This window comes from Mesoplodon mirus (assembly GCF_964341445.2).
Source record: "Mesoplodon mirus genome assembly, chromosome: 2".
Lineage (NCBI taxonomy): Eukaryota > Metazoa > Chordata > Mammalia > Artiodactyla > Ziphiidae > Mesoplodon > Mesoplodon mirus.
The window spans coordinates 29,914,201-29,929,422 of NC_138977.1; the positions used below are offsets into that span (position 1 = coordinate 29,914,201).

The 15,222-nt window shown below is 35.1% G+C and overlaps 1 protein-coding gene across 3 annotated transcripts in view; it reads left to right on the forward strand.

The window, feature by feature from the left end:
- Nucleotides 1-5,659: 5,659 nt before the first annotated feature.
- FSTL5 (follistatin like 5) overlaps nt 5,660-15,222 on the forward strand; it is a gene marked incomplete at both ends in the record, with an annotated part of 542,883 nt that continues 533,320 nt past the window's right edge. For all 3 annotated transcript variants that reach the window (XM_082611409.1, XM_082611410.1, XM_082611411.1), the window contains one exon: nt 5,660-5,785. In XM_082611409.1, coding sequence (XP_082467535.1) covers nt 5,660-5,785 — 126 coding nt within the window. The remainder of the gene's footprint in view (nt 5,786-15,222) is intronic.

Below are 15,222 nucleotides of genomic sequence, written 5' to 3' on the forward strand. Positions count from 1 at the left end.
CTTGGCATTGAGGTGGAGATCTCTGGGAGATTTTCACCATTTGATATTACATGGAGCTGGGAGGTCTCTTGTGGACCAGTGTCCTGAACTTGGCTCTCCCAACTCAGTGGCACAGCACTGACTCCTGGCTGCAGCACCAAGAGCCTTTCATCCACACGGCTCAGAATAAAAGGGAGGAAAGAAAGAAAGAAAGAAAGAAAGAAAGAAAGAAGATAAAATAAAATAAAATAAAATAAAATAAAATAAAATAGTTATTAAAATAAAAAAATAATTATTAAAAACATTTTTTAAAGTAATTAAAAAAAACCGGACAGATAGAACCTTAGGACAAATGGTGAAAGCAAAGCTATACAGACAAAATTACACACAGAAGCATATACATACACACTCACAAAAAGAGAACAAGGGGACAAAAAATATGTGTCTTTGCTCCCAAAGTCCACCTCCTCAATTTGGGATGATTCGTTGTTTATTCAGGTATTCCACAGATGCAGGGTACATCACGTTGATTGTGGAGATTTAATCCGCTGCTCCTGAGGCTTCTGGGAGAGATTTCCGTTTCTCTTCTTTGTTTGAAAGGCTCCCGGGGTTCAGCTTTGGATTTGGTCCCGCCTCTGTGGGTAGGTCGACGGAGGGTGTCTGTTCTTCGTTCAGACAGGACGGGGTTAAAGGAGCAGCTGCTTCGCGGGCTGCGGCTCACTCAGGCGGGGGGGAGGGAGGGGCACGGAGGTGGGGCGAACCTGCGGCGTCAAAGGCGGCGTGACGTTGCAGCAGCGCAGCCTGAGGTACGCCGTGCGTTCTCCCGGGAAATTTGTCCTTGGGTCACTGGGCCGTGGCAGTGGCGGGCTGCACATGCTCCCGGGAGGAGAGGTGTGGTTAGTGACCTGTGGTTAGTGACCTGTGTTCGCACACAGGCTTCTTGGTGGCGGCAGCAGCAGCCTTAACGTCCCTCGCCCGTCTCTGGGGTCCGCGCTTTTAGCAGCGGCTCGCGCCCGTCTCTGGAGCTCCTTTAAGCAGCACTCTGAATCCCCTCTCCTCACGCACCAGGAAACAAAGAGGCAAGAAAATGTCTCTTGCCTGTTCGGCAGCTCCAGACATTTTCCCGGACTCCCTCCCAGCCAGCCGTGGCGCACTAGCCCCCTTCAGGCCGTGTTCACGCCGCCAACCCCAGTCCTCTCCCTGCGCTCCGACCGAAGCCCGAGCCTCAGCTTCCAGCCCCGCCCGCCCCGGCGCGTGAGCAGACAAGCTTCTCGGGCTGGTGAGTGCTGGTCGGCACCAATCCTCTGTGCGGGAATCTCTCCGCTTTGCCCTCCGCACCCCTGTTGCTGTGCTCTCCTCCCCAGCTCCGAAGCTTCCCCCCCCACCCCCCGTCTCCACCAGTGAAGGGGCTTCTAGTGTGTGGAAACCTTTCCTCCTTCACAGCTCCTTCCCACTGGTGCGGGTCCCATCCCTATTCTTTTGTCTCTGTTTTCTTTTTCCTTTTGCCCTTCTCAGGTACGTGGGGAGTTTCTTGCCTTTTGGGAGGTCTGAGGTCTTCTGCCAGCATTCAGTATGTGTTCTGTAGGAGTTGTTCCACGTGTAGATGAATTTCTGATGTATCTGTGGGGAGGAAGGTGATCTCCACGTCTTACTCTTCTGCCATCTTGAAGCTCCTCCCGAAACAAACTTTCCCCCTTACCATTTTTAAGTCCAACTTTGTTACCTATGATATTAGGCAGATACCTTTTAGGTAACATGCATTTTGTTTTCTCTAAGTTAATAGGTTGTTTTCTGATGCTTCCATATAAATGTTGAGGTTAGAAGGAGATGTCATAGGATCATTATCACACCATCTGCTCCACCTGGTTTGTTTTTGTCACATGCTTTTCAGTGTTCTTACTGAGCTGTCAACAAACTGCCAATTAATTATGAAAACCTAACAGGTTGTCAGAGGTTACTATACCGAGAAAGTGAGCTCATGAGTCAGTATATCAGGGGATCAATTATTGCTGATTTAAATTTTCCAGAACAGCTTCTGTGGACAAGTGAACTTTTAAAAATGCAATAATAATGCCTTTGGATTCTATAGACGAAGAGAAATAAGAAGCTAATAATTATTTTCTGAGTATCCTTTGAGAAGAGCCATCTTTATGTTTAGGTTGCCATTTGATAACTATATAATTGAATTCAAGTATTTTTCTTAGTGATATTTCAATGGAGAAAATCTTATGAGGTACCATTCATAGAAGATAAACACAGAAACTAGTCTTTGTCCTTTGTCTAACTCTCCACTGCTGAGCTCAAATGTCTATCTGCAATAGAAATCAGAGATCTCCTAAAAAATGTTATCTGACTTTTAATATTAAATCTTTTTTACTTTATCTGTAATACCAAGTAAATCACTCCAGATGTATGACAGCTTTTGATAAGATAAAACATTCTTATTTTTGTATAACTTGGTATTTTAAAGAAATTTTAGACTTGAAAATCATGACTACCACTGAAGAAAAAATGAATCACAGTTAAAAGCATCAGAAAAATAGATTAAAATATTATAAATAGGTTGCATATATCAATACTACACCAAAGATTTACACACTGACTTATTTTTCTCAACTAATGAAATTTCTTAAAGTAGATATTCCTGTCCTGTTGCCTTTTGGCAGAAAATATATTTCAGCAGATTGTTGATCTAATTATCAATGTGTAGAAGTTCACTCACCCAAAATTTATGAGATATTTATTCACCTAATTAACTGTTCATTTGTTCTATATTTTATATTAGATGAACTCTTTTCCATGTGGGATATATATATATATATATATATATATATATATATATATATATATGTATTTTTTTTGTGTGTTTGTATACACACACACACACACACACACACAAAAAGAGAATTAGAGGGAGGTTAGGAGGGGAAATGAAGGAGGGTAGAGAAAGACAAACACTTAAGTGAGCACTTTTAGGAAATTTATGACCTCACCTTCACCCAGAATCATAATGCTACAGGATTGTTGCCATGCCTCTTTCCTCCTTCTCCTGCTTCACAACAGAAGGAACATAGTATTCAGAGCTCTGAAAAAATACCCCTTCACCTGAACTGTTTGCTTTATTCTCGGTTTCTATCTTGAATTTGAAATATTCCATCCAGTTGTCTTATAAACAAATATTTACCTTGGGGAGAAGGATTAGACTATACGTCAGAATGACAGCAGAAGGAAGGATTGCAAATGAAAATATTTAGTTTTCTCAGGTTAGTTTTCAGATGTTTTGTAACAGTAGTGGAAATGGGAATTGCATTCAGAATTGTCAGAATGCAGGAAAACATGCCCTTTCTTGTTTCCCTTGCATGAAAGATGACATTCATTTATGCATTCGTTCACTGTATGTCCAGTAGGTGACAGGCAATTTGGTAGGTCCAGATGATATAATGATGGGGAAACAAAACAAAACAAAACAGATTCCAGCAACCACGAAGTTTGAAGGAGACAGATATATAGTCTTGTGAGTACATTTTTAAGTAATCATATTAATGTTGTATAATTACAAAGAGATGCTCTGAAATGAAAGAATACTGATCTATGAGCAGAGTAACTAAGAAATGTAACTCAGGCTTTGTATTATGGGGAAGGATTCTAGGGGACATTTTTGATGTGTGATGGTCTTTGGGTGATAAATGGGAAAATAATTGTATTTCAATTGGAGAAAATAGTACACAAAAGCCTTATAGTAGGAATGGACAAAACAAGTTCAAATAACTGCATGAAATTAGTCAGGCTGGAGAACAGTTATTTAAAGAAGAGTAAGACATGCAGAGCCTCGATGGTGTAGGAACTTGTAAGAACCAGTGGCTTTGTTTTTTATCTTAAGGATAAATGTATATATCCCAAAGTTACTAGCAAAGGCAATAACATCATGATGTTTAGATTCAACATGATTGATCAGGCTGTTGAGTGGAGAAGGGATTGAAGGTGCATAAGTGTGGAAGGCGAGGAAGGATGGGATTGGAGCATTTGAAGGGAGAAGTGGTACCTACAGCTTGAACTAGGGTTGTGGCTGTAGATTTGGAAAGGGACTGATGTTTGAGATATATATATATATATATATATATATATATATATATATATATATATATATATGTATATATATATATGAAGGTAGAACTAATAGAACTTATAGATGGGTTTAATATGGAGAGTAAGGGAGACTAAGATGTCAAAAAATGTCTCCTTTGTTTCTGGCTTGAGTAAAGGGATGAATGAAAGTCTGCAAAAGCATGGCTTTATGTAGGGATGTGTATACTATGAGGAGTTACTTTTGAAACATGAAAGCAGAGCTGTTAAGCAGGCTAATCATACCAATCTGGAGACTGAATGAGAAGCACTACATATAATTAAAACCATAGACTATGTTGAATGTCTGGTTGAGTGAATGGAGTAGGATACATGGCTAATGGGATAACGTAATATTTAATGACAAAATAAAGGAGTAGGATGACTTGCAAAAGGACTGAGAAGACGTTTTTACAAACTCTATAGACACAGAAGAGATAGATGTCATAGACATCAAGTAAAGTGACCATTTTTTGAAACAAAGAAATGTTATTTTGATAGAATGATGAGGATAGAATCATGATTGGTCAGAAAATGGATAGAATGAGATATACAGTTCCTTCCAAAAATTCAGAAGGAGTGAAGAGAAATTATCTTAAACCATGGATGATTTGAACACATTTAAAGATGGAAGAAAATCCTTTAGAGACAGAGTTTAAATACACTAAATAGCAGGGTTAATCAGTTGGCTAAGTTTCTCAAGCCAGATAACCAGATTGGATTGGACAGGAGGAGAAAAATCTCCTCCTATGGTCACAATAGTGACAAAGATGTGAAAGTGGTAAAGTGGAATATAGTTGAGGTCAAAGCATAGATTAGTTTGTTTGGAAGAGGGCTTAGAGAGTTTATATGATGATAAATTTATGCAATTTTACAATTACTCTGCTATAGCCAAGAATATAGAGCTGTGGAAAGAGCCATAGGACTTTTAGTTTAAAGCACTTAAAAAGCAATTTTCTAGGAAACATCCTCTTAGGTGCTACTGGTAAAATGCTTTCATAACTCGATATAGCCTATCTGTATAATTTCTGTTGTATCTCAGTTTATTAAGTACTTACCATAGAAGACTATCTTATCAACCTCACACCAATATTTACCAGTAAATTATAATAGCTATAGTTTTATTAAGCATTATTCATCAAATATACTCAAAGAGGAGTTTGAGATTTAAAAATATGTTGATAATTGTATTCTGTATGGATACTTAGAAAATTTATCATTGTTTAATGTTTTATCTCTTTTAAAAAATTTTTCTTTCAACAGGTGTTTATTAATTGTTCCTCAATACATTTTTATTGGCCCCTAAATTTCTACTTATTCAATGTTGTGTAAAGCTGTATGAGTAAAACAAACAATATTTGTTATGATCAAGAAGATAATAATCTTTATTCATAGATGCTTATCTATTATGGATTCAGTTGGCGACTGCTGCCAGGTTTTGATTAGATCTATTAAGATTTCTATTTGCTATTGAATATTTCTTGATACATTTATTCAATATAGAATGTATTTTCTGATTATTTGTAATGTTAATTTTCACAGGTGAAAAGCAATAAGGATGTTTAAGTGCTGGTCAGCTGTTTTGATTCTTGGATTCATTTTTCTGGAGTCAGAAGGAAGGCCAACCAAAGAAGCAGGATATGGCCTTAAATCTTATCAGCCTCTAATAAGATTGCGACACAAGGTACAGTACCCATCTGGACTTGCTGCTAGTGTCTAGACGTTATGAACTAAACTATTGGTTGTCTGGTTTACTACTCACTTAGGAGCACTTATTTCAGAATATGCTTTCAGAATATAATTTACATAAAAATCACATTTTAAAACATGAAGTGGTAGTACTTTTGGAAGCTTACAACTTTGGGAATTAAATACTTTTTAACAAATTATAGAGATGGGCTATTTTAAAAATATGTCATTAAAAGTTCACGTGAAGTAATAGTAAAGGATTTATAAAGATCAGTAAATATGTTAAGACCTAATCACCCAGATGCTTTCTATTATTTTGATATTAATTTTAAGTTTAGAACTTTTCAAAATAAAGCAATACTGTTATGTTCTTGATTTTCTCATAAAGATAAACAGAAAAGGATGTCTGTACCATCTAGAGATATATAGTTTGGCAAAGTTTTTGTTTTTATAAAAATCATTAGACATTAAGTTCATCAAAAATCATAATTTTGTGTTGTCTAATGTTGAGAAAATACTTTATGTTAAATATTTTCAAGAAAAAAATAAGTTGACATTTAGGAATTCTATAAATTCTATAGATTATATACTTACAGTAAATTAAGCTAGTGCTTTTATTTTAATAACAGATCATGATACTGCAAATAAGATACTAAAGCAACATTTTATTCAATCAAATAAGTTTACAATACATTTTTGTTTTCCTAGAGAACTGAGAAAAGACAAAAATGCTGATTTTGAAAAGAATATATGTATTTTAAAATTTCTTATGCTACTTGTCTTTTAAAAAACACTTGAAATAAACATAACTATATTGATTTCCTCTGTTACATTCAATACATGCTAGTAGCATTTATTTTTGCTGAAATTCTTTCATCACATTATTGTATTTTGATAAAATTGCTAAACTTTACTGGGATTTTTATGTGCCAGACACTAGGCTAAGCTGTTAAATTTATTATTTTATTTAATCTTCAGAACAAACTGATGAAGACGTATCTATTTTCATTCTATAGATGAGAAATAAAAATTCTTAGAATGTTAAAGGATTTTTCTGAATGCATATATTTATTAAATATATCAATAGGCTAGGATATAACATGCAGGATAGATTTGATAGGAATAAAAGAGAAAATAAGTAAAATATAAAATATACTTCAATGTCAAAAATCATTGTAGAAATTTAGTCTCACGTAAAAGTAAATAAATTATTAAAGTGTTCACTCTGGATAAATACAATTGGAGAATTGGCCTCGTTCCACTATCTTTCAAATATCATTTGTTTCCCCTACTTCATGGACTAACAATAAGTTTTATCACTGCCCCAAACTTAGAAATAATAACTCCTTTATGAATGCTCTCAAAACACATTATTAATTCAACGTTTGACTCATACTGTTACAGACCCAGTGAATATTTTATTCCATGCTTTGTGTCTGCCCTATGTTATGTGTCTTTAGGTCAGAAACTGTGCCTTTCTAGTCTTTTCATTCCTGGTGCCATGAATATAGTAGATACTGTTTAATTGAATCGATGGCAGAAAAATGACAGGTAGAATGCATAACTAGGAGTTTTGACTGTTCCCCTGCTAAATATAAACCACAGATTTTTATGTATTATTTATAAATAATTTTGAATTAAATTTGGACGTTGAAGATAAATTTCTTATCCTGCACTGCTGTGTGATTTAAGAAACCTTTAAGGAAATGAAACAACACAATAAGTTAAACCTGTTTTAGAAAGACTAATACCCACCCAAAATGATCAAAGTCACCTCCCAATCTTTTCCATCTCTGTGTCTTTAGCCCGAAATAATTAGAAATAATACATGATTGCTAGTATGTAGAAGCAGAGAGCAGAGAATGCTATGTAATACCTAACTTTCAAATGATGTGAGACAGAGGTGACATGAAGCTATAAGAGGCATTCTGTGACTTTGTGTGTGTGTGTGTAAACATGTGTATTTGACAGGAATAAAGAAGCACCCTGAGCTGTGCAAGTTCCTGCAAAGTCCCACCAGATACTTTCCACACACTATCAACCCCTGACCCAGCCACTGGGATCTACTTTTCCTTCCCCAAGACCTTGAAGACTAATCTCATTGTACTATTTATTTTTGTTTAAATATCAGTCACTGTTTGAATCCCACGGATACCTGGTCATCCTTTTTCCACTGCTTTCATTCCAGTTAGGTTCACATGCTACTTTGTTAGGCTTTCTCAAACCATAATTGAAAATGGGACAAACATAGACATTCCCTAGATCCCCTGTTTGATTTCTTTTTTTCCTTTTTTTCTTTTCTTTTTTTTTTTTGCTGGGAAATAAGCTTTTATTAATTAGTCCCAGAGGTTCTAAACTTTTTATGTCCATTTTTTTGGGTGGGTCTTAAATAAGAAGGACATTTTTTAGTCTTCTTACTGATATTCTAAATAGTTTTGTAAAACATTTTCTTCTGTACTCTTCTCTCATATTTATTTATTTGTTTATTTTTAAATTTTTATTGGAGTATAGTTACTTTATAATGTTGTGTTAGTTTCTACACTACAACAAAGTGAATCAGCTATACATACACACATATCTCCTCTTTTTTGGATTTACTTCCCATTAGGTCATCACAGTACATTGAGTAGAGTTCCCTGTGCTATACAGTAGGTTCTCATCAGTTATCTATTTTATACATAGTATCAATAGTGTATATATGTCAATCCCTAACTCCTAGTTCATCCCACCTCCCCTTCCCCCCTTGGTATCCATACATTTGTTCTCTACGTCTGTGTCTCTATTTCTTATTTCCACTCATAGAATACATCACTATTTGCAAGATATCTATTTTAATTACTTATTAGTTTATTGAATGTTTCTTTCCATTATGATATAAGCTACTATTCATCTTGCTATAACACAGCACCTAGAACAGTATGTGGCACATGGTAAACAAGAAACAAATATATGTAGAATGAATGATTCCATCTGTTGGCTAGAATAAAGCTTAAATCAAGATGACATACATATATAATTATATCATATTATTATAATTAGTAAGTCAGAAATAATTTCTTTTTCTACCATTTTACCAGAGTAAAATCAATAGAGCTATACTTAATAAATTTTTAAATACATTATTTTGATAGCATTACATAAATTGATTTCCTCTTATTTGTTATTTTTTAACCTACATAGTTTTATTTAAATTACAAAGAATAGTAACATTTGTAAACCTTTGGATAGGTGTCACTAGTATTAAATATTATCAACTACAAAACTATAAGATAATAGATATGATAGATACTGAGTTCTGATTAGCCAATCTCCACATTTTCCCCAGAGAGGTGTCTGTACTTTGAATCTGGACAAATGTATATACAGAATTCATTTTTATCAAATATTTGTGTGTTAACTGTATAATGAATCCCCTTTTGGGAGCAAAAACTGAAATGTGAGAATTATTTGTCATGTTAGATAGAAATAGTGTAGATATAATTATAAACATATATGTACATAGTTATATCATTTACAACTCTATATACACACAAATGCGATTACAAATATATTTGTCTCAAGATAAAAATGAGTAACATTAATCCATCATGCTAATTATAGAATCTTAATTATAGTCCATAGTATGTATCTAAGGGAGCTGATCCTGTGTTTCATCCAATGTATTTACCCAACAAGTATGTATTGAACTTAAGAGTAGGAATTCATTAGCACTGTAAAATTGTAAAATACACTTACAAAATGCAAATCCAAATAGTGGCTCTTCCTTCATTATTATTTTAAAATAACCATTGCATACTTATATTGCACTGTATACTTTCATATACGTTAATGGTTGTAATTTAATTCTACAATAATCCTGGGATGCAGGGAATATTATTCCTGTTTATCCAAATGATATTATTAAAATCAGAGAGGAAAAGTTAGTTTCCCAAGGAGAAGAGAGGGGAATGGATAGAATCAATGAGATTAGTAAGAGGTAGATAAAAGCATAGGTAGACCACAGATGGGGAAGAAGGACCAGAAAAGCATAAAGATGATGATGGTAGTAAAGCAACGTGACACTAACTTCAACGAGAAACATCTCATGTTCGTTCAGATTGTTCCTCCTGCCCTTCCATAAGCACAACCACAGTGTTCCCACCTCCATTTTCTTGGCCAGATTGAATGCCTTCTTCTGAAGGTTGCTGTAGCTCTGGTTTAGGCCAATCTCCCAATGAAGTCTCACTAGGAAGCAATAGTCACCACCCTAACTGCTGGTCTGTTGCTAGGAATCTGGGTGTTGAGCATAGTAGTAACTATTGGCTGCCATGTGCATTTGTGAGAAAATTCCCTATAGTCTCCCAAATTTTAAGCCATCTCCAGAATTTGAATACTCAGAGCAGCCCATACAGAACTTAGTCTCACAGGGCATTGACTATATACCAGGTACTCTGTTAGCTTTATTCTATACATTGGTTTAATTATATGAAGATTTTCATGTCTTAAGTGGTTTTATTACCATTTGATAAATGAGAAAATTGGGCTTCAAAAATGTTTAGTAATTGTTTAATACAACACCCTTATAATGTTAGGAAGCAGGATTTAGGATTTAATGCAGAGTCTATATATATTAATGCCCATTCCACAGTGAGTAATTTTTGTAGTAATTTGATCTGTGTGCTGTGTATTTCCTGTTCTCTCTGCATTCCGATCACATAGTAGTAAGGCACGATTTTATGTCTTGGTCCCTTTGTGGTTGATGTGACTATGTGTCTACTTCTGGCTAATGAATTGTAAGAAGTGACATGAAATGCATCTGGGCTGAACATTTGATCCCAATTGTAAAATCTTCCTGAATTCTCTTTTTCTTCTAGCATGACAAACAGCATCTGATCAAGGCGGTGTCTGCTTAAATCATCCTAATTGTCTAAATCAACTAGGATGAGTGAAACACACTGGCAATTAGTGAACATTGCATACTTATATTGCACTACGTACTTTCATATACATTGTTGTAATTTAATTTACAATAATCCAGCAATGCAGGGAGTATTATTCCTGTTTATCCAAATGATATTATTAAAATTGCAATATGAAATGAGGGGAAAATCTTCTGTTTTAAACCACTGAGACTTGGGAGTTGTTTGCTATCTCAGCATAACCATAGCCTGTTCTCACCAATAAAGAGAGAACTAGAACGTAAACTCCTATCACCTAACCACAAATTCTGGGCTCCTTTTCCTCTACTGTCTTGGTATTTTTTTTTTCATTTCCATTCCTATACCTTTCTTCCTCTTTTTCATCCAGTATTTCTTTCTTCTCTCTGTTTCCTGCTGAGTCATAATTTCCTATCACAATTAAAACTCCTGTTGTAGTCACAAACCTGTAATATGTATGTACTAATATTACAGCATATTACCCTAGTCAGTTCACTGTAAATCCTGTCAGGGTCCGTGCCTTATCTTACATCCTTTTCCTTACCTACAGCACTGATCACACTGCTACATTGTTTGCTGATTCTGGTAATCAAAGCCAAGCCAGAGGGAAGATCTTATGAGGACAGTAAGGAGTTCTCTTTGAGTATACCTAGTGGGACCACTGAAATATATTAAATAGCTTACATGTTTGTGTGGCCAGAGAGTGTGATGCCCAGCTTTATAGTGCAGAGCAAACCAAAATTGCATTACTATCCCTTTACTTCCTAAATCAAAATGTTAGTCTATGAAAGTAGTTACTGTGCAAATGGAGCAAAGAGTTTGCATAATTTTATAAGTCCAGAGAGTGTTGCTATGCATGGCAGGGCACTATAATTCTAAGAAGCCGTTTGTGGGAGGTGATGTTTTACTTTTGGTATTAAAAGATTGATAGATGTGGATTGGTGAAGAGTGGCAGGAGAGAACTCTAGGGAAGGAGAAAAACATTAAACAACACATCAAAACCATGACTGCTCAGAGGATAGAAACCTTCAGGCAAACCCAGGAGCATTATTTCCTGACTGACTAAAAATTGTGCTATTCCATCTGAAATATCTTACTGCTTCCAGCATGTTCAAGGGAAGGCCCTTTAAAATGTTAATGTATTTTGCAGAGGTCAAGAATCAATTTGGACCATTATGTAAGAGCAAAAATGGTCGTGATGAGGGAAGTAAAGACATCATGGTGGAATGATTAATTAAGTAAATGTTAAGGAATTAATTAATTAATATATATATATATATTTATTCCATATATATCTTAGTGATTGATTATTATTAATCTCTGACTTTTGATGTTTTATTTTTTTATTGAAGTATAGTTGATTTACCATTTTGTGTTAGTTTCAGGTGCACAGCAAAGTGATTCAGTTATACATATACATATATATCTTATTTTCCCTTATAGGTTATTACAAAATATTGAATATATTTCCCTGCACTATACAGTGGGTCCTTATTTATCTGTTTTATATATAATAGTGTATATCTGTTACGCCCAAACTCCACATTTATCTTTCCCCACCTTTCCCCATTAGTGACCATAAGTGTTTTCTATGTCTGTGAGTCTATTTCTGTTTTGTCTATAAGTTTGTTTGTATCATTTTTTTTAGATTCCACATATAAAAAATATCATATGATATTCATCCTTCTCTGTCTGGCTTACTTCACTTAGTATGATAATCTATAGGCCCATCCATGTTGCTGCATATGGCATTATTTCATTCTTTTTATGGCTGAGTAATATTTCATTGTATAAATATACCACATCTTTTCTATTCATTCATCTGGCGATGTACATTTAGGTTGTTCCATGTCTTGGCTGTTATAAATAGTGCTGCTATGAACATTGGAGTGCATGTATATTTTTGAATTATGTTTTTCTCAAGATATATGGCCGGGAGTGGAATTGCAGGATCATATGGTAGCTCTATTTTTAGTTTTTTAAGGAACTTCCATACCGTTCTCCATACTGGCTGTACAAATTTACATTCCCACCAACAGTGTAGGAGGGTTCCTTTTTCTCCACACCCTCTGTAGCACTTATTAGTTATTATTAGTTGTAGACTTTTTGATGATGGCCATTCTGACTGGTGTGAGGCGACACCTTATTGTAGTTTTGATTTGCATTTCTTGGCATTTTTCACATAACTAGAACAAAAAAAATTAAATTTGTATGGAAACACAAAAGACCCCTAATAGCCAAAGCAATCTTGAGAAAGAAGAATGGAGCTGGAGGAATCACTATCCCTGACTTCAGAGTATACTGCAAAGCTACAGCAATCAAAACAGTATGGTACCAGCACAAAAACAGAAATATAGATCAATGGAACAGGATAGAAAGCCTAGAAATGAACCCATGCACCTATGATCAGTTAATCTACAAATAAAAGGCAAGAATATACAGTGGAGAAAAGACACTCTCTTCAATAAGTGGTGCTGGGAAAACTGGATAGCTGTACCTAAAAGAATGAAATTAGAACATTCTGTAACACCATACACAATGATAAACTGAAAATGGATTAAAGACCTAAATGTAAGACCAGATGCTATAAAACTCCTCTAGAAAAATGTAGGCAGAACACTCTTTGACATCCATTGCAGCAATATCTTTTTGGATTCATCTCCTAGAGTAATGGAAATAAAAACAAAAAATGAACAAATGGGACCTAATTAAACTTAAAAGCTTTTGCACAGCAAAAGAAACCAGAAACAAAATGAAAAGACAACCTATAAAATGGGAGAAAATATTTTCAAATGATGCAACTGACAAGTGATTAATCTCCAAAGGATAGAAACTGCTCATACAGCTCCCTCTCTCTCTCCCTCTCTCCCTCCCCCTCTCTCTCTCTCTCTCTCTCTCTCTCTATATATATATATATATATATATATATATATATATATAAACAATCCAATCCAAATGAGCAGAAAATCTAAATAGACTTTTCTCCAAAGAAGACAACGATGGCCAAAAGGCTCATGAAAAGATGCTCAGCATTGCTAGTTATTAGAGAATGCAACTCAGATTTTTTTTAATACAAAAATTATGTTTGAAAAAGGAGGACTGTTTTTTCTGATAAATGAAGTTCTGATATTAATTGAGCTAGTGCCTGGAGCTTAGTTTCCACAGGACTATGCAAAGAGGGCTAGGTTACAGCAGCATACACCATAGGATATAGAAGATCTGTGCGTTGAAGGATACCATATGGACTGTTCTTTGCACCAGAAGAAGACATTATCTTTAGGATACTGGACAGTAGGTAGTCTTGTCCTTTGCAATTAGAGATACAATCTCTGTCTTCTAAGGCTGTATATACACTTGCCTTTGCTCCGGAAGTGGACATTATCTCTGTGTTTCAAAGCTGCTTGCTGTACAAACATCCTTGAATAGATTCCAGAGCAAATGACAGTCAGTGTCTCTGCTCAGGAGATGTGCAAAAACATGAGGAGGATTGTCTCCCAAGACACAAGGGGAGTACCACCTGTATCAGGAGGTCAGAGTCACCATCGGGTGTATCTAAGGCCTAAGCTAATGATGTGTATTTCAAAGTTGATTTGCAAACCAAGTGCATAGGTATAACTTCATCCTACCTTTTACTGCTTAATTTTGTCCTTTTTAGAACTTTAGGGAAAAAAATGTTTTGTCAACCTTCGAATGTGTTGCTTTCATATTTATTCATTTACACCAGGACATATTTGCTAATCTGGGGAAAATCAGCATGTGGTTGACTAAATCACTTGCCTTACCAAAAATAAGTCAATAAAGGGATATATCTAACTTTTAAAATCTTCAAGATAAGAACCTACTAGTCATTTGATCCTTTTGAGAATGAATTCTCAAAGCAGTACTATTATTACAGATGTGTAGGGTGATATACATAGTCTGTCCCTTTATACCTCTATGACCCTACATTAAAATATTTTTTGTAAAAATTTGAAAGTAGTAGTTATAACTGCTTTCGTTTGAAGATTTGAGGTTTTGAAATGTTAAAAATGGGATGCATTAGCATTCTACTTACATCTATTCAATAAAATATAACAAAGTAATCAAATAAATCAAATTCATATAGTATATTAGAACCACGCTTGTCAGGATTCCAGAAAGCTCTGTTTATGCACTAGTCTTGGGCACTTACGATGTTTTTTTACCACTGTGGGATGAATTTCAAGTGACCTGAGCCACAATGCTTTCTCTTACCCAACTCAGTAATTTAAAAAATTTATATAGACAGATAGATAGATAGACAGATAGATAGATAGCTGAAAAACAGTGGCTTTATCCCTGTTTCCCTGAACAGTTATTGATTGTTTTACTGATCAAGAAGCACCAGAATATTAGGACCTAGATGTGGTTAAACAGGTTTGTCATTACTGTTCATTTTGATTGACTTTTGATTGATTTCCAAAGCCTTCTTCTCTTTAGATATAGTTGTATTTTTCTCCTCATTTCTGTGGAAAGAATGTGCTAGTACACATCAGTT